General features: G+C 44.6%; 3 protein-coding genes across 16 annotated transcripts in view; 1 reads left to right on the forward strand and 2 right to left on the reverse strand.

Annotated features, from left to right (window-relative positions):
- The window catches only part of LOC100123379 (tight junction protein ZO-1), a 23,405-nt gene extending 13,503 nt beyond the window's left edge, over positions 1–9,902 (forward strand). For 4 of the 13 annotated variants that reach the window (XM_031933705.1, XM_031933707.2, XM_031933709.2 and 1 more), the window contains 14 exons: positions 1,998–2,194; positions 2,457–3,293; positions 3,366–3,668; positions 3,746–4,040; positions 4,139–4,310; positions 4,373–4,595; positions 4,674–4,848; positions 5,157–5,234; positions 5,895–6,446; positions 6,521–6,753; positions 7,451–7,640; positions 7,719–8,179; positions 8,369–8,580; positions 8,750–9,902. In XM_031933705.1, coding sequence (XP_031789565.1) covers positions 1,998–2,194; positions 2,457–3,293; positions 3,366–3,668; positions 3,746–4,040; positions 4,139–4,310; positions 4,373–4,595; positions 4,674–4,848; positions 5,157–5,234; positions 5,895–6,446; positions 6,521–6,753; positions 7,451–7,640; positions 7,719–8,179; positions 8,369–8,580; positions 8,750–8,964 — 4,143 coding nt within the window. In that variant the 3' untranslated portion in view covers positions 8,965–9,902. The other 9 variants (XM_032596054.1, XM_032596056.1, XM_031933706.1 and 6 more) reach the window with 8 other exon arrangements.
- On the reverse strand, positions 9,830–16,983 carry LOC103317810. Of its 2 annotated transcripts, none has more exons than XM_031933703.2 (15): positions 16,763–16,983; positions 16,460–16,680; positions 16,167–16,387; positions 15,777–16,090; positions 15,587–15,690; positions 15,318–15,516; positions 14,675–15,205; positions 14,365–14,559; positions 12,114–14,285; positions 11,821–12,041; positions 11,119–11,746; positions 10,786–11,030; positions 10,475–10,685; positions 10,310–10,389; positions 9,830–10,235 (listed from the first exon to the last, which is right to left on the reverse strand). In XM_031933703.2, exons 1-15 carry the CDS (start codon positions 16,917–16,919, stop codon positions 10,095–10,097), a joined length of 5,640 nt encoding a protein of 1,879 aa, XP_031789563.1. In that variant the 5' UTR covers positions 16,920–16,983; the 3' UTR covers positions 9,830–10,094. The 2 variants fall into 2 exon arrangements, with proteins under 2 accessions (XP_031789563.1, XP_008215462.1); XM_008217240.3 differs by having other exon boundaries at positions 15,303–15,516.
- A 70-nt stretch (positions 16,984–17,053) lies between these two features.
- On the reverse strand, positions 17,054–19,418 carry LOC100123384 (delta(24)-sterol reductase). Its single transcript, XM_001606972.6, has 5 exons — positions 18,625–19,418; positions 18,446–18,551; positions 18,035–18,385; positions 17,542–17,903; positions 17,054–17,458 (listed from the first exon to the last, which is right to left on the reverse strand). The coding sequence occupies exons 1-5, from the start codon at positions 18,967–18,969 to the stop codon at positions 17,126–17,128; spliced, it is 1,497 nt and encodes a 498-aa protein (XP_001607022.2). The 5' UTR covers positions 18,970–19,418; the 3' UTR covers positions 17,054–17,125.
- Positions 19,419–19,462: the final 44 nt, after the last annotated feature.

Below are 19,462 nucleotides of genomic sequence, written 5' to 3' on the forward strand. Positions count from 1 at the left end.
ATTTATTGGAAAGCCGTCGGGTGTGTGCTCCGATGCTGCTGCAGCTCGCCTCTCTATATCCCACACCTGATCGGCTCTACGTTGGCGTTTATTATATATATATATACATACACGTGTATCTGTATAGAGGAACGAGTCAGAGCCAGTTTCGTCGAGCTGCTCTTCGCCTATGTGTCACTCTTTCTCGTGTAGAGAGAGAGAGAGGCTTATCGTCGGACAGGTGATTACCGAGGAATCGATGAATAATTATCGAGCCGTCGGTTATTGCGTGTACGATATTTTTATTGGACGATCCAGTTTGCGTTATTGCGCTTGTGAAAAGGGAAATGATGCATAGGCTTTATACGACGAACGTTTAAAACGTGTATGCATTTCGCAGATATATATATATATATATATAATCTACGCCGAAGCAGCATCGAAACCGGCTCTCTCTCTCTCTCTCTCTCTTTCTCGAAAATCTGCATCACCGCTCGCGTGAATAACGTCGGAAGAATGCCTTTGTCGACTTTCCATCAACGATTTTTTTACGCGTGACCGCGCAGAGGTCGTTCTTGCAATTTTGGATTTTTTCAATACACTTAAAAAAAAATAAAAATCTCATTTTCTCGCTCAGCTCATATTATTATTGTTATATAGCGGAGAGCGCCGCGCGTGTCTAATTTCGCGTTCGGTTTATTTCCGAAGCGGCGCCTGTCTTTTGTCCCAAAAATACACACAGATCTCGCGCAGATATTTGCGGACAAATTGTAAGAATCGTCGAGGCGTAAATTCCTAACAGAGCCGCTATAATACGCGCGTACGTTAATTACCCATGAAGCTCGCGTCAGTGCAATACACGCGCATCCGCGGCGCGCAAATCTCGTAAAAGGCAAAGCGGAAATGTCCGCTTATGCGCTCTTTCTCTCTCTCTCTCTCTCACACATGCATGCATAGCCTCCTCCACACACACACACACACACACACACACACACACACACACACACACACACAGAGAATAGTGTGTGTTGTACGGCTTCTCTCTCGGCGCGATGCCGGCCCGTTAGCGCCGCCGATAGCGAGTTCCTGCTAAGAATTCCGTCTTTCTACCGGCGAAGAGAGAGAGTATACGTTCTGCCTACTTTTCTATACCTGCACGCACACGCTCGGCGCGTCCGAGGTGGACATTCTTCGGGCCGTTGACTCTCTTTCTCTCGGGGATCGCGGTGTGCGTTGTATATACTGTTGGTCGAGCGTTTCGCCCTTTTTTATTTTATCACATACTTGGAGAGAAAAAATATATCGTCGACGGTGCGTATATGCATAGATAGACAGGAAAAAGGAGAGCCGAGAACGGGACACGTAAGCGAATTAGCTGGAAAAGTAGGGCTAGAGACCGCTTACCTCAAGGAAGAGAGAGAGAGTCTCGTACGCAGTCGTGCTGACCACGTGCGTTTTATTGGCAGCCTCAATCGCGCGGATTCACGTTTTCCCTTTGACTCTGTCGTCGTCGTCGTCGCTTCCGCGATTATAGGCCTATTCAGCTGCCGCCGCCGCTGTGTATATATACGCGGTACATAATCGTCCTCGTGTATTTAATGGGCACAAATATTAGATCGCTTGTGTAATTGAGGAAAAGAAGCTGCTCGTATGCTGATCGACAGCGATGAATTGATTGTATGGTAAGATCGAGGAGTATTATTGGAAATCGAGCGAAAAATTCCCTAAATACGGAATAAATATTTGGGCTACGTGAGCGATACGCTATGTATATATAATACGGCTAATAACGCCAAATCGCTGTAATAAATACACAGATAGCATCGCGCAAGCATTGATAAATCAATTAGGGAACCCAATCAGCGGATATATGTAATGTCTGTTACATGGCCCACTTAAAGAGCCATTAAGCCTAATGACACGGAAAAATGCGTGTCTGCACCATAATATAATACTCAAATCCCGCGCGTATCGTTTACCCGCATGTAATTAAACCCAGCTTAATCGTTTCGTTACAGGTAGGAGGCGGTTGCGGTAGCGGCAGCGTAACCGACCGAGGATGGGAAGTTCACCAGGTGACGGTGACGAGGGTCCCGGGTTACGGATTCGGCATCGCCGTCTCCGGCGGTCGGGACAATCCGCACTTCACCAACGGAGATCCGGCCATCGCCATCTCCGACGTTCTCAAGGCTGGACCCGCCGAGGGAAAGCTTCAGTGAGTTCATGACGATGCTACTGTGTGTTATAGTCTTTCGTCGGATGACGCAAGACTTTGAGAGAATGTGTTTTGTTTGGCCTGGTTAAGCACCGGCGTGTATTTCTGTATCGATCGGTATAATAGGGGGGAAAAAAACAAACAAACATTGATTGATGATTGAATGGAAAAAGATCGTTTTCGTATGAACAAAAATAAAATCACCCTTGTAAATCTCGATAAATCGGGGCTAATCTTAGCAACAACTCGAATCTCTCCGCAGAGTGAACGACCGCATAATCTCGGCGAACGGCGTGTCTCTGGAGGGCGCTGATTACGGCGCAGCTGTCCGAGTTCTCCGCGACTCCGGCTCGACGGTCCTCCTGGTGGTGAAGCGTCGCGCCGGACCGATGTCGGCCAACTGTACCATCAACGGCCAGACCGGCCTGAACCAGAGCTCCCGTAGTCCGGTGACGCTCCAGCCGCCCACACCGTCGACCCAGAGCATCAGACTGAGCCTGAGCAGACCCAGCAAGAAGGAGGACTTTGGCATCGTCCTGGGCTGCAAGCTCTACGTCAGGGAGGTGACCCGCGAGGGAACCGGCGCCAGAGCCGGCGACCTGGTCACCCGCATCGCTGGGGTCCAGGCGGAGAACATGAGCCTCAAGGAGGCCAGGAAGCTCATGGACTCGAGCAAAGAGAGGCTGTCTCTGGTGGTCAGCCGAGAGACCACGACCGATCCGAATCAACCCGCTGGCTCGTTTCAACAACAGCAGCAGCAACAGCAGCAGCAGCAGGTCGACGGTACCAAGGGTCAGCAGCAGCTGGCCGGTGGAGCCGATTACTCGGGACAGGGTTACAGCAGTCAGAACCTGTACGTACCGCCGCCGACCAGACTGCCCAGCTCGAGCAGCGAGGACAAGAGTAATCTGGCGCCGAGAGGAAGGTCTCGGGGCCCGCTGATGGACGTTTCGCTCAGCCAGCTGGACCTGCCCGCCACACCGACGCAGGCTCACAAGGAACCCCCGAGACCACCACCACCGAGACCCGAGGATTACTACAGCTCCAGGAGACAGATGTACGAGGACGATCCCCTTATTCAGAGGACCAAGCAGCCGATGTACGTATCGTTGTTATTTCGTTGAACTGACCTTGGCGTGATGTGATGCTCACGGCGTGTACTCGCTTTCAGGCCCGATCCGCGATTCATAACGTTCCAGAAGGAAGGGAGCGTTGGGGTTCGGTTGACGGGAGGTAACGAAACTGGCGTCTTCGTTACCGCAGTTCAGCCCGGCAGTCCAGCTTCTCTTCAGGGTCTCCAGCCGGGAGACAAGATACTCAAGGTCAATGACATGGACATGAAAGGCGTGACTAGAGAAGAAGCTGTGCTCTTCCTACTCAGCCTACAGGAACAAATCGATCTCATCGTCCAGCATCGACGCCAGGAGTACGAGCAGATAGTGGCTTCCGGCAAGGGCGACTCCTTCCACATAAAGTCAGACTTGGTTTTATCACCAAAGTTTATTATAATCGTCCGATGGAACGTTTGACAATGGTGAAATTCGATTGCAGGACACATTTCCATTACGAGCAGCCAGACAAGGGAGAAATGAGTTTTCGTAGCGGAGACGTTTTCCACGTCGTTGACACGTTGCACAACGGCGTCGTGGGTGCCTGGCAAGTGTACCGCATCGGCCGGAACAACCAGGAGGTCCAGAAAGGGATAATACCCAACAAAGCACGCGCCGAGGAGCTGGCGACCGCCCAATTCAACGCGACGAAGAAGGAGATGAGCGCAAGCGAGAGCAGAGGAAGCTTCTTCCGACGGCGGAGGGGCAGTCATCGTCGTTCAAAGTCACTTGGCAGGGTACGACGCTCGTGCGGTTTTAATTTGAATCTGAAAATAACTTTGTTGATCTCTCTCGATTTAACGCTTTCTCTTTCGCTCTGCTTCTGTTTTTTTAGGATCACTGGGACGATGTCGTCTTCTCCGACAGCGTCAGCAAGTTCCCCGCCTACGAACGCGTTGTTCTACGTCATCCTGGCTTCATCAGACCCGTTGTACTTTTTGGCCCGGTTGCCGATCTGGCTAGGGAAAAGCTACTTAAAGACTTTCCCGACAAATTCACTTCGCCTCGTAAGTTGCCTCGTGATTCCTTACATGATAACGTAAATACTCACGAGAACGTATTTTCGCAGAAACGGAGAGTCAAATAGAGGAAGGTGGCAAGAGCACCAAGTCATCGGGAATCATTCGTCTGAGTGCCATCAGGGAAGTCATGGACAGGGGAAAGCACGCGCTATTGGATATCACACCCAACGCCGTCGATCGACTGAATTATGCTCAGTTTTATCCGATTGTTATATTCTTGAAAGCCGAAACCAAGCAGATGATCAAGGAAATGAGAGTTGGTGTACCAAAGTGAGTGTCGATGTGTTTCGTTAGAAGAATTAATCGAATGCTTCCGAGTCTTTCATTAATAACGATTTTCAATTTTAGATCGGCGCACAAGAGTAGCAAAAAGTTGCTAGAACAGTGCCAAAAACTCGACAAAATCTGGGGCCACGTCTTCAGTGCCGTGATAACGTTGAATTCTCCGGAATCGTGGTACAGAAAGTTGAGAGAGCTTATCGACTGGCAGCAACAGGGTCCTCTGTGGATGAGTCAAACAAAGGTACGCTTCGAAACTCACACTCGAGTCAATACTACATGAATTTGGTTGTACATAAGAAAAGAGCTGAACACTTTGTTTTGCATTTCGCTTCATACTGTTTTTACTCTTTTTGTAATACCTAGTTATTTTTTCAATTAGTAAATTAGTGACTTGAAGCATTTGGAATTCGTTCGGCATGTTGTTGCTTGTGATATCAAAATTCGTCCGGGTATATCAGACGAGAAATCGATGAACTAGAACGATTTATCGCACGATTCTTCGCGACGAGAAACAAGTTTTTAATTGTATACGGTGCTGGTTGGTTGTAGCCTATAGAAATGGTGTCGGATCTCTACTTCCCTCCTGTCCCTCCTTCTCGTGTGCAAACGCCACTTGCTTTACACAGTGCAAGTATTTTCTATGAATACAATAACAATATCAATGAAATTCCACCAGTCCGTCCGCCGTCACCCTCCAGAGCAGTACCGTTCCTACCACATACATTTCCATCGTACCACGATCAATCATCCAATGTCATTCATGAGCAATTTTTCGGCTACATATAGTATTTCGTTTTTCTCTTGTGCCATTATTGTGCTAGTACTCGTCTACACCTACTACACCATTCTCGCTTACACCAAGGTTTATGGTTACTGTTGATTTGTCTCGTTCTCTGTGTACCTCTTTTCTATCTGAATCTTGCATGACGAAAGATTGCCATTGAGTTTTTATTTCTACACCTATAGTACGTACGTTAATATTATTTTCCTTTAATTTTTATACGTTTCATTGTGTTACATATCTTATGTTTTTATGTATCCCAGTTGCATGCTTTAATTTAATTTTTCGTCTCTTTTCCCGCCTGCGCTAATACTCCCTGTACATATAGCCACATAAGACTAACCCCGCGTCAGCTGATTTCCAGCAAAGTACGCTACTTGTAACATCGCTACTCGCCTGTCCGAATGAATGGCCTTGCAGCATGAGAGCATGTGCATATACTGTGGATCGTCCATGCGCTGACTGTATCGTTTGTAAACGTGTCTCTCATTTGACTGTTGTCGTAGCCGGAAGAGGCCCTCTCGGATGACTTCCTCTTCCCGATGACTTCACGTCTGTCCTACGCTTCCTCCCCGGAGAGTGACCTGGAGCTAAGCCCCGCACCTCCCCTTCCTGGCGCCCTGGGAGTACCGTCGCGCCTCAAGAGCAGCTCCGACCCGAGCATTGCGACGCAGGACGATGCCGTAGCTCCGCCGCCGTACACCACCAGTTACCAGCTCAGTCAGCTCCAGCAGGCGGCATTCGAGAGTGCTCATCGCCGAAGAACGCAGCAGCAGCAGCAGCAGCAGCAGCAGCAGCAACAGCAGCAACAGCAACAGCAACAGCCTCCGATGCAGCAGCAGCAGCAGCAGATGCAGTCGCCGCCGGATCTGCCGCCGAGGCTGGATAGAAACTCGAAACCAACGAACATGCCGATGCGCACCCAGTCCCAGGGGCGATCGGCGCAGGAGAGGCTCATCAACAAGACTGACTCTGTTCTGGATATGGCCAACTACATCAATGCCACTTCGCATAGGGCTAATGCCACCTCGTCGCTCGAAAGGACTCAAGCCAAAGCGGTAAGTGGTGTCGTCGATTATCGACTGATCTAGATCATTTGATTGGATTTTTACGCTATTCTGTACTCTTTTAGGGAAGCTACGACAGCATGTCCTCGTACGACTCGTACAACACCAACGGCAACGTGGCCTATCCAGGCAGCGGTCTGAACACGTCGACCGGTCGACTGGGTCCAAACGTGCCCGACGACCTCAAGAGCAGCACCATAGGCGTCTCCTCGAGACCGCACGACCCATACAGGTTTACAAGATCCACCGCAATACCTGTGCAAGAAACGCAGACGCGAACCGACTACGCCAAGTACAGGTAACTGAAATTTCGAATTGCGCAATGACTCGCCATCGCGTCGATGCCATCCCTCCTGCGCAAACACTGCTAATCGATCTGATATTTAAGAAAGAGAGGTTGATTGAGAGATGAACACGCTCGCTGGATTTTAATTGAGTCAATTACGCGGTGGAACGTTTTTTTCCACACCTCAATTACGCCTGTAGTCGAAGAGAATGCTTATTATATTATTCAAGAACAAGTGCAATTGACGCGACGATAGGAAGAAGAGACGTTATACAATGAATTAGTCCCATTAGATTAATTGTCTAGCTGGAGTTTGTTATTTCCAGCCGGAGTTTCGTGCGCGACTCGGAATGGAAATCAAGACCGTTCATTACGATTGATTAACTTTTTTTCTCGCATACTTATTAAATTCATTTCTCTGGCCTTTCTGCGCGACACACATTGCGTAAAACGTGGGAACGGATGGTACACTTCTATGTTAAATGAGAAAAATAGAAGTTGTACGCAAAACACTTAACTCTGTTTAACAGGTCGGCAACGAGAAAGTCACGACCGTTGTTGAGGAGAACTTGTAGAATTTACATATCGCAAAGTCACATCTTAGTTTAATAGACCATGTCATCTTGCACACTTCCAATGCACTCGATGTATGTTTTGTTTGTTTTGCGCCCAAAAGTAAGCTAGAACTTTTTGTTTTCTTGTCCTGTAGCCGAACGGGCGATTACAAGCCCGTGCCACCTTCCCAGTCGAAAACTGGAACCTACAAGCCAGTACCGCCTCCCAAACCAAAAAATTACCGGCCACCCCAACAACCCATCATCCAGGACGAGAACAACGGCGGGAATATGTACCAGCATGCCAAGAGCTACTCCATGGGAACTTCGCACATGCACAACGGAGTGAGTACACAACTATCAGTGCGGTGCCTGCTTTAGGCATACGTAGTTGATATCCTTTCATATAAATATTGCAATCAGTATGCTGATTCGCAGGCGGAGAATGGGGTAAACATGCAGCGCAACAGCGGTCAGTACTACTACAACATCTCGCCGGCGGCGAACCGCAACATGCAGAACGACGCCTATTCGGTAAACTCAAACCACACGCATCAGCATCACGCGAGCCCGGCGTCCCACAGCCACAGCGTGTCGCACTCGCACCCGCTTTCGAGTCCCTCCATGATGTCGCACTCCCACAGCAACAGTTCTGGCCAGATCGGCATAGCTCACTCGCACAATCGCAACAACAATAACAACAACGTGTCGATGAACGGCCATAGCCACAGCAACAGCCACAGCGGGATAAGTCTGCAGAACTCGCCATCCGCTAACAATGCCCATAACAGGGAGTCTAGCGCCCTCGATCTGGCGGGAAGTAGGGAGCAGCGAGGAAGTGCCTTTGAACTCTATCGTAAACCATTGCATCACCACAACATCAGGTAAGGGTTATCCTGGTCGATAACGAAGCAGGATATGTCATATGAGTTTGTTCAACTAATCCATTTAACGATTCTCTACAAGCACTGTCAGTGATGCTCACTCGCTTTGTTCGATAACGTGCAATAATTTATGTATATTTAATATGTGAAACATACAACTAACCGTTTTGGTGACGGTTAATTACGCAGGACTATGGGGATGGGGATGGCACGAGGGGCGTTCGGTAGCAAAGGCGGTGTTCTCGAAGGGCCAGGAGGTGTTACCCTGATAATACCTCCCGGCGCCTTGCCACCGAACAGCCATCAAGAGATCTACTTCAGTGTAACCGACCCTAACGGTGTTGAATTGCATAACAATACTCGCGGCCATCGCTCGTCAATATCACCTCCCATGCACAATGGTGAGCGCTATGCTACTAGATCATGGTGGTGGTGCTGCTGCTTTCGCAAAATCAATTCTCGCTTTCACTCGCTCATCTAACATTCATTTTTAATACAAGACTAATAAACTGCATCACCCGAGTACCTGCGACTGGACGACCTTTAACCTGCTGCTTCTTCTTCCTCTAGGTGAATCCATGTTGAGTCCACTCGTGGAATGCGGACCAAAGGGACTTGAATTTCAAAACCCCGTCGAGCTCAGGATTCCTCACAAGGCCACGCCAGCTCATCGACTAGCATTGAAAGCCACCGACACCGAGAACAACTCGAACGCCGACTGGCTGAACGTCAAACTGCCGGATCCTACGTCGGACCACGTCATCGTTAGACTCGATCACTTCTGATCAACAATTTTTCGTAATTAACTCGTTACTTAAAATCACTAATGTGCATTTATTACTATACTTTTCATTCTTTTTCTATAGCTAGAATATAGTCGTGCAGGCGCCCGACGAGCCTCATTCATTAAATTACCCCCGGAGATTATTTATTTCGACGCGAAAGAGTTTAACTTGCCATAGCCATCGATAGAGTAATCATCGTGACATTGTGTTCGCGAAAGTATTCTCTTCGTCGGGCAGCCAAATTTTAGAGTATTGTTCGTAAGAAAGTCTGAAAACTAAAGAATTAGAAATAATTAAAACATTCTAGATGAAATTAGTTGACGAGAAAACTTTTTAAAGCTTCCTTCTTCGGTTTTATTAATTTTCATTTGAGACGATACCACTTTGTAGATAGTGGCTAGCGAGATTAATAATATACCAAAAGAGCAAGATCACTCGGAGATTGACGATACTTTGCTTAGCATTTAATTGACAGTCATGACGTCGAACGTAAACAACATTACTCATAAGCATATGCTGATTGTGATTATCGTTTTTTTTACTTTTTCCTTATTTTTATATGTATGAAAAATGTTATTTCATAATTTTCAATTAATAGAATCTTGTGGTTATTTTATAGATACGATAGATAAATATTTGTACTAATTAATAGTTTGTGGCTTAATGATTTTCTCCAGACAAATTTTCCTAGTCTTTTTTTCTGTCTCTTGAATTTTTTTGCATAGTTTATCGATTTTTGTTTCGTTTAACCCACAAATTGTTAATTAATATATGTTACATATTAATGATCTAATTAAAAATATTAGGTTAAAGATCTTTTAAAATGTATAATGAAGCATTTAATGATACAATATAGAAAGCTCAATTTGCAATTTAGCAAGAATAACATGTATTAAAAATGTTGAATCTCCATATTACAACATAAATTACTAGATAAATATGTTTTCTTTGTTAATTAGTGAGTTTTTCTTGTGTTTCCTGGTTCAGATCTTTTCTCCTTTGGCACACCTTGAATAACATTGTTCTAACAACGATATTTTTCTCTAAAACTTAGAAATAAATAAATACGAAAACACAAATTCGTACAACGAACATAATATTTGAACATTAAACGGATGAAATCGTAATTCTTAATCAAGCCCCTGTTCGATAAACCTAAACACAGTACTGTTGTATTTTAATCCAGCGAATAAATAATTTCGATTCAAGTAGCGGAATGGAGATAAAACTTGTATATCCTCTTGCCAGTGTGAGATTTTTAACTGGAATTTCTGAAAAATCATCGAAAGATTAATCGTTTGTTTATATCAAAATTTACTTAATCTGTAAAGTCAAGCAATCTCACCCCCATGAGCAAGTATTCGTAGACGTAAAACGAGCCATCCTTAGTGGTAACAGTAACGAGAGCATCGCTGTTATCGAAATCTTAAACAAACGATTTCAAATATTTGAAAAATGGTGCAATACCCTGTTATATCAAACCGTAAACAATGATCTCGATTATATTTACCTCCGGCGTAAAACACATTTAGACTCGTCACCCTCGAGTCAAAATACAAATTCTGATACTCGTAAAAATTATCAAAAGCCCGATCGTATGCGAATATTTGTAGCGCCTCGATATCAGGATTGTTCAAGATTACGAAACTCTTATCGTCGCTTCCGCTGACAGAGCCAATGTGTCTGCTTCCACCTGTTGAAAAACTGCGAACGAGCTGAAACTGGATACAGCGCAATTAGCACACGCATCGCTCATTAGACAAAGATAAAACGAATCGCCTTCAGTTTTTCAAGAAGTAATTGTATTGTATGTATACGTACTTGCCGAGTGTCCGGATTGAATCGGAAAAGCAGCGACTCGGCTTTTCCTTTCACGCAACCAATAAGCATGTAGACACCAATGTCGACGATCCGGAAAACGTGTAAAGCCTTCGCGCCGTCTGTTGCTATGTGCTGTAGCGCGATTGCTTTTTTAGTTTGGAAATCAAGCTCGTAGACAAGAGAATCAATTGCGTGACTATTTGCGGCTTTGTCGTAGAATATAGCGAGGATTAGGTATATACGATCTGTAATTAGCGAGTAATCGAAAGATGAGTCAACTTTTATGTGCAGTGAATAGAAGTGGCGATATTGTAAAACTAACGAGTCGTATACCGTTAACGAGGAACGCTTGCGCATCTGCAACGAAACCGTTGATTTCGAGCACCGGTTCTTGACTTTGCTTTTCCAGGTCGCCTTCGAATGATACCCAAAATACTTGAGTGCTCTCGGGTTCGTTTGACTGTTTCGAACATCGTTCGTTGCTGGAGACACTCACGGTCATGACTTTGAGACCGAAAAGTCGGTTTGACTCGTAAAAATTGAACGCGATCTCGGGATTGGTTTTTTCCTTTATCGTATGGTTTCCCAACGACGAGATTTCGACGACGTATTGCCTTCTGCAAAAACAGTCGAACGGTAGTCCGCAGAAATCTGCGGATTCCCTTGCGTAGACGTCTAATCGAGTTGACGAGTTGATCGGTGTACTTTTGATGTTGTATACTCGTGGCAACTGTATATCTAGAATCTCATCTTTTTCTAGGTACAGCATCACTTTTACAGGCAACGATAACTTTTGAGATTTGAGAATCGAATTTTCAAGCAAAGATTCCTCTTTGTTAAATACATTTACTGCTGATCGCATCTGTAGTAAATGAGCTTCGACTAGTTGATCCGGTTTGACGTTATTTATGTGGCCTGAAACGTTCATGTTACCCAACACTTCGACGTCGTTTTCGAAAATCTACTTACATAATACACGTACATGAGTGAACAAATTTCCTTTTAAAAATTAAAAAAGAATTTATATTGACGTACCAAGCTTCCTTCGATTGTAACGTTTTGGTCATTGTAAATACTGTTTCCAAACATTTCGCTTATGCTTATATTATTTATAGAAGTGGTCTCTACGTCTTGTAAAACCAAAACTTCGGACTCAAAAACTTTGTTACCATAAATTATATTAGGGATTCCAGTAGCATCGTTTTCAACTAGATTAGTCGGCCTAATTCCGTTGATGGAGAATACAAAACTCTCGTCTGAAAGTATAAATGCCTCGATTATTAATATAGGGGAACATATTGAATCTAAAATGTATAACTTCTACATACTTTTAACCTCAACGGTATCATCGAACTGCACGTCCCCGTAAATCTCGTGATCCTCGCGAATGTCAATCCTCTTTTTATTAAACGCATCAAACTCGACGCCATCGAGCTTGAACAAACTGACGTTACCCTGTACGACCAGGTGATCAAAGTGCAAATGTTCTGGCAGCTTTTTATCTATCGTAGCAAGTTCGTACAATGGAACTCCGTGAATTTTCTTCGAAGTTATCAGATTTCCTATTTCGACTTCTGCAAGGAACGTCACTTGTCCGGAAACTGTGTCGTTCTTGTACTTTTGGAAAATTTGAGAGGTGACATCCTCGAAGTCGAGATCGTTAACGGTTCTAACGTCTATATTGTTCGTAACTACCAGATCACTGACAGTCAGTTGACTTTTAAAGATCTTCGTACCCGTGATTACGACTGTATCTCCGTGTGCAGAGTCGACAACAGCATCGTCAATGACTTCTTTTATTTTTCGCAGAACAAAAGAATCCTCGTTCCGCAGGTGTAGAGTGTCTATAGCGACGGACTGTTGGAAGGTGACACTGCCGTTGATAACCTGATCCTCGTGTTTCGTGATGGCGTTATTCAGCAAGTAGCTGACAGAGTACAATTCATTCGACGACTCGTCCCAGGTTACTTCGCCGAAAACGTGAAGACTTATCTTGTCGTTCATGGGTATCACTCGTTGCTCTTCTTGAATCTCGGATATGAGCTTACCCTTGAGGGTTTTCGTAACGATGTCTCCGTGGACTCGAAGCTCCGAAAATGATACGTTCCCGTGGATGATGCATGGTTCATCGGTGTACATTAGTTCAGACAACTTTTTGTCGTTTATCTTCTCAGCATTGAGGTACTTCACAGTGACATCGATTGCTTCGAATTCACCGGGGATTATTTGTCTGCTACTCTTGGACAGGGCTGCATCGAAAAGCTCCTCGATGTTCTGTCCGTTGAGCGTCGCGACATTGAGATCTTCCGCGATTCGCAGGTTCTCTATGCCCTTAGTTTCGATCAGATCTACCAAATTGACGTCCTTGAAAACGTCGATGTAGTCTAGTGGTTCTTGATCGTTGATCAGGTCCACCTCCAATCTATCTTCGATTTCTAACTCACCGTCGATCGTGAATGAAACATTATCCGTTCTATTTGCAAAATCTATTTGAGCTAATAAAGCCTTTTCCAGATCGTGCCCATTAAGATTGTCCACCTGGACATTTCTCATGTTAACATCGTTGGCTTTTATCGTTCCTACGTACAAGTCTTGTCCAGTCATCAGAGCCTGATGTATCGGAAACGAATATTTCTGATTGATACGATTAACTCGAAGATCGTCGACGGTCATTATCCCATCGACCCGCACAGCCTCGAATTCGGTGACCCCAGTGAATTCCAAGGAATCGTTAGCTTCCATAAGTTTCGAAATCGGTATCCCATTGTAAGTATCGGCGATGATATTATCCACCGTCAAATGACTGAAACTTACGGTTCGGTGGAAAGTGATCATGTCGGAAGACTCCTCGTAGAAATTTTCCACTATTCCGATGCTCTCGTTGACGACAGTGTCGAAGTGGAAATTCATGAAAGTAACGTTCTCGAGATCGGTGAGAGCTTTTTCGTCCACGTAGAGAAAATCGTCTTTGCCGAGGCCGTTGAGATACTGACAAGATAATTCGTCGATAGACGCACCTTTTCGGAAGCTGATGGGATTCTTGATCGTTTGGTCGGAAGATTTGCTCCACGAATTTTCGACAATGTCGTGGATGTTGTGCGCGCTCAGGATGTCGTCACCGAGTGTCAGAGTCGCTTTGTCTTCGATTTCCAAGTTGTTGACGTAGACATCGCCGTTGATGAGGATCTCGTCGTATATTTGAGTCGACAGGGTGAACGGCAGGGTGGCGTTGTCGTTGAAGATTGCTTCATCGGTGATTATGAGATTGCCGATCGTTACTTTTCCTTTCACCACGTTCTCTTGTGACATCCTGGCCGCTTGGTCTATAGGTACACCGTTGATTTTTTCAACGCGCAGATCGTTTACGCTCAGAGTTTCGATGTACACGTCACCCAAGCTCTGATTAGTGTACCTGGTTATCAACGACGTCGACGAGACGTTGTTCACTTTGCTCGCGGTTAGCCTCGACACTTGCGCCAAACCCTTGTAAGTTAAGTTACCTAAGAAGAAATGATTTGTCATTAATAGTCGAAACAATCAAAAAGTCGAAATTTTTATAATATTGTAAGCTGCGTTTACCCCTGATAACTTGATTCTTTCCGATCACAAAAACACTCTCCAGGAAATCGGTAATATTTACGCCATTGATAAACTCTGCATTCAACTCATTCAACGTCAAGTCTCTCTCGAGCGAAATTGTGTCATTATAAATCATCGATCGATCTATGATATTATCCAATCGAGTTCTGCGCCTATCATTAACTCGCAGCCAATCTAGACGAGTGAATGTAAATATAAACCGATGCATTATATATTCCGCCTGTGCATGCCCCATCATCGAATTAAAAGCATTGAATAATACACTATACTACTCTGATGTATGACTTACGATCGCTGTCGAGTCCGCAAAGTGATGGGACCTCGAGCCTGTCGATATAAATAGTTTCAGCCTCCAAGGCTGCGCCAAAGCTTTGGTTCGATCCGGAAATCAAGAAATCGTCCGTATTTAATCTCTGATCGTTTAAATACTCGACGTCCAAGCTATCGATGTACAAATTGTCGACGATCACGTCTCCTTCCACCTCTACTTTTCCTGAAAAAGTAACCGGATCATCGGAAACAGGAACACTCGTGGACGAATTTAACATTGCATCGACGGTTTTTTCCAACTTCATCAAATCATCGTTTATATCTAAGGGACTAGATACGTTCAAATTGTCTGGATTATCGAATTCCACCAGAGATAAACTTCCTCCGTCCAAGAATAACTCTGGGATTTGCAAAGGCGTCGTTGAATTTTTCGAAACGGGCGCGAGTTTCGACCAGCTCTTTTTCATATTCTCGATAACAGGCGTTCGCTTATCCAACAAGGATTTCAGCTCAGTGAAACAGTTCCACACATCGTCGGACTTTACCGCTTCTAAAAATCGATAGTAACAATAAACTATATAATATCAAGCGATAAATAATTCGACATAGCCACATTAAAAGCGCATTATAATAAAATCGATAACAACCGTTTATTAGTTTACCGGCCTGTTCGTCATGAAAAGTCAATTGCCAAAGTTCAATCGAATAAGTGCCGTCTGGATTGAGCTTTATTAGTACGAGCATAAATGAATTTTCATATTCCCATACGGCGATTTCAACAACTCGCTGCCCGTCGCTCAATATCAAATCGTTCAAATGGATGCAATCGCGATTCACTATCCTATAGATGTGCAGCGCATCCTGAAGAAATAAGTAACGAATAATTAGCGTGAAATTTCTTGGAAGTGTATGCAAATGGATATGAGCTTACCGTATTGCAAACGAACAACAAAGTTTCATTTTTCACGTGAACTACGCTCACCAGACTCGACGCCTTTATGTTGGGTACGCTAATCCATTTCTGCAAATCGGTACCTGTTTGAAATAACGATATTCGCTCGTAGTTATAAAAACAAAAATATCGTTACTTTATGCTGTAGCAGCAATCATTGAAATTATACCATCCCAGATGAATATTCCGCGAAAGCCGTCGTCGCTCGTCAACAGGGCAAACTCCTCGCCGTCGTAATTATACGGATGAATCGACGTTACTGAGCCGGCGTCCGGTAGAAACGTTAAGAACTCGATTTCGTTGTTGTCCTTCAGTTCGTACACGACGCAGCCGATGTGCATGCCTACTCCGTCGATTAAATTATCCTCGAGAGCGAAGAGCAGCATCGTTGATTGGTCGTCGTTGAAAGTCGATACTGCCCGTACCGTGGGTGTCGGGATTTCTGTTGTGAATTTCATCGTTTCTCCTGACCATTGATAGATTCTGAAAATTATTAATGAGTGTTATGCATAAAATTATTAGAGGTGAATTTTAATAAAAGGTAGAAAGAATAGATCACTTTGAAGGTGCAGCATTGCTGGTCACGCCATTGTTCAACTTGTACGATATTATGAGATAGACATGGTCGTCTCGAGTGAAGAAACAAGCGTCCACTGGGAACAAACCTTTGTACTGAATTATTTGCCTTCTTTCCAAATGTGAAATATCCGTCCCCTGATAGTTCGTGCAACTGTCTTCTTGGCATACGAGTAGAAATATCCAGCCGTTCCAGGAAAATTTCTATATTTTAAAACAGAGTGGGGCAAATATTATGTAATGTGTACAAGGTATAGAGATCTTTACTATGCATACCTTTACGAATTGCACGCCGTCTTTCGCAGATGCAAGATCCAATTCACTGACGATGTGAATATTGTTATTAGGTTTGACAGGATTTAAATCGATGGAAAACACGTGTTTCCCGTCTATGATAAACATTTGATCGGACAAACTGACCGCCCGCGGTCGTTTCGTTCTCGGAGCATCGGTCCATAATTGCTCCCAATCTACTGTATTACTTGCTACGTCATTCTCTGAAAAAAAAAAACAACAAAATTTTCAGACTCGAATAAAAGGATGGCGAACTAAAACTAAAGTTGTTCGGGTTAGTTATACCTTTTGCACGATCTGCGTACGTTTTGATCAGCAGATCCTTCGTTTCTTTCAATTTAAACTCAATGTATTCCCTAGTCGACTTGGGTACTACCTTTTCTGATAACGAAAATCCACTTAAACAAATAGCAACGACAACGAACTTAAACGTAAGTAACATTATAGAGACTTTAAGGTATCACGCTAGAATCCGCTAGACACTTTTCACGTAATACTATAAACTGTCGAGTTCAATCGACCGGTATAAGGAATATAAGCGTCACCTGTTGGTAAACATATAAGTACACGAAAGGCTTCATTCCATCAGCAGCAACTTTATTGTCATCCAATACGTACGTACAGCTATATAACAATCATATATACATATCACTTTCGCGCATTTTTATTGACCTTCCCGTACACCTCCGGGAAAGCTTTCTCGCAGTCGAGCTGTTTCCTCATCTTATCGTACAACGTGTGATCGAATATTTTTCTAAATTCATCCCTGGTGGTGTAGGTATCGGCGTAGAGCATCTGGTATCCGTTGAACTGGCCGACGACCTTTTCGATGACTCGAGTTGTTCTGGCGGCTTCGTAGTCGGAGGTTCGAGGAACACCGTAGACTCCGACGTCGACGTACATATCTTCGTTGGAGTCACGAGAGTGAACGAAACCCGGTTCCGGGGTCAATTTGAACGGGCAGAGCCAGATGGGGTAAACCTGTCAACAGTGTGAATAAAATAAAACGCGTTAAAAAATGCAAGGTTGAAGCGATGGGTGTACAAGATTTTTGTTTCGCATACCTCCACCGTCATGTGGAACAGTTTTATGGCTTCTTCGAGCTTCTCGATAGGAATCAGCATGTCCTGAATGATGTGCGACTTTTCGTAGAGTCTTTTAACGGCTTTCGTCTGCGTAAGTTTTAGTAAGGAGACCTTCGGTGGCATAGTCCAGCCCAAGAAGAACCTGAACAGGGGATTGTTGCCGAACGGAACGATATCCTGGAGTTCCCAGAACAGGGACTTGGTATGCCTGTGGTAATAGTCACGAAGGGGTATGTATTCGGGGGAAGTCGGTCCGTTCTTCACGTGCTCGAAGAACCAGGGCTTGTACCAGCGACCGATCGCGTTGACTTTTTTGCTACCGTCATCGTCCACCATAACACCTGCAAAATTAATAAATATTTTCGTAATTGCTCATTAGTGCAATCAATTTTATATCTGTTATATTATCAGTCTAAATCTTATCTTCTTTCTCTAATTAAAATTATATCGATCCCTCGGATCTCTCGCAGACCTGTCACGACGACTCCACGGTCCAAGGAGAACACGAGTGCCTCGACAAAGTCATTGCTCTTATCGTTGCTGGCTTTGCGAAAAGCGTCGCAGAGACGTTCCATCGAAGTGAACGGCTGGTAGTGAAGCTCGACGAGCTTCTTCGCCGGTATGATGTCGATCTCGGCTGAGACGAGAAAACCCAGTGTTCCATGGGACCAGGGCAACGCGTAGAACAGGTCGCTGTTCTCTTCGCGGCTACACTTCACTACCGATCCGTCGCTCAGGACAATCTCGAATGATCGGCAGGTGTGTTGGAACAGGCCGTACTTGTGCGAACTAGTTTCGACTCCGGCACCGTTGATCAGACCACCTGTGAAAATTAGGATTGGGTTTGAAATTCGTTGATAATGAAAACCGTTATATCACTTACCGACTGTGAGGTCGTCGATTTCCGGCACTACCGGTATGCTCCATCCTAGTGGGATAAGCGCCCTCGACAGCTGACCCATCGTCACCATCGGTTCTACTCTGACATACTATCGGCAAACATTATTATCGATTAAAAAAATGAACATTTATATTAATCCTAAGATAATCACAAAACAACACCTTCTTATCCGTATTGATCTCCAAAATATCATACATATCCACCTTGACGTTGAACATGGTCGACTTGTACCTGCCCACCCTGAAGCTCATGGTTTGCCATCCCGGTCTGGCGGTACACATTTGCTTATCGCTGGCCGTCGCCTTCCACTCCCTGACTTGTCTCTGGACATCTCGGACACGTTTGTCATGCTGCAGAGGTGCAGTGTTCAATTTGAAGACCAGCCAGTTTCTCGCGAGGATGAAGACTTCGTAGACCACCGAAATCGGTAGAAGAAAGAACACGACGAATAGCCAGCGGTAGTGTATAAGGACGTGCTCGATGCCTCTGTCTAGATAGTCGAGCATTTTATCGAGAGCAAAAACTGATGAGAAACCCCCGAACGAGAAGTAATCACTGACTGACCAATTCTTATCTTATACTCGTATTTTTCGCTTTTTTTCTTTATCTGCAGCTTAATTATTGGAATAACATATATAGATATACACTGCACTTAGTACTCTAGTGATAAAGAATTGATTTGTTTTCATATGTTTACTTTCCATGAATATACTTTCACATCTTATTTTTATGTATTCTCCCGGAGTCTCACGATAAGTTTTTTAACTGATATATCTCAATTATTGTCGCTTTTATGTATGCTATACTTTAGCGATCTGACGTATGTATACCCACGTGTACTTCTCGTCGCTAGGGACGCTATGTGCTCACTTTCTCCGCAGCTTATAAGCTTATTGTTGCTTACTAAGTACCTCACAATTCCGCAAGTATAACTTATGGCTTATGGTTGGAATGGGATGTAGGAAACGTGTAGAACGTTTTGCGCATGCGTCGCTCGCT

Source organism: Nasonia vitripennis, chromosome 1 (genome assembly GCF_009193385.2).
Source record: "Nasonia vitripennis strain AsymCx chromosome 1, Nvit_psr_1.1, whole genome shotgun sequence".
In the NCBI taxonomy this organism is placed as follows: domain Eukaryota; kingdom Metazoa; phylum Arthropoda; class Insecta; order Hymenoptera; family Pteromalidae; genus Nasonia; species Nasonia vitripennis.

Excerpts from the sequence above, each read along its gene's own strand:
- LOC100123384 (XM_001606972.6), bottom strand. The coding sequence starts at position 18,969 with ATGCTCGACTATCTAGACAGAGGCATCGAGCACGTCCTTATACACTAC. Across the intron at positions 18,386-18,445 it reads AATCGACGACCTCACAGTCG|GTGGTCTGATCAACGGTGCC; the intron begins GTAAGTGATATA and ends TAATTTTCACAG. Across the intron at positions 17,459-17,541 it reads TGTTCCACATGACGGTGGAG|GTTTACCCCATCTGGCTCTG; the intron begins GTATGCGAAACA and ends CACTGTTGACAG.
- LOC103317810 (XM_008217240.3), bottom strand. The coding sequence starts at position 16,919 with ATGTTACTTACGTTTAAGTTCGTTGTCGTTGCTATTTGTTTAAGTGGA. Across the intron at positions 14,560-14,674 it reads TTGCGGACTCGACAGCGATC|ATTGGCTGCGAGTTAATGAT; the intron begins GTAAGTCATACA and ends TCACTCGTCTAG. Across the intron at positions 11,747-11,820 it reads TTACAATCGAAGGAAGCTTG|ATTTTCGAAAACGACGTCGA; the intron begins GTACGTCAATAT and ends TTATGTAAGTAG.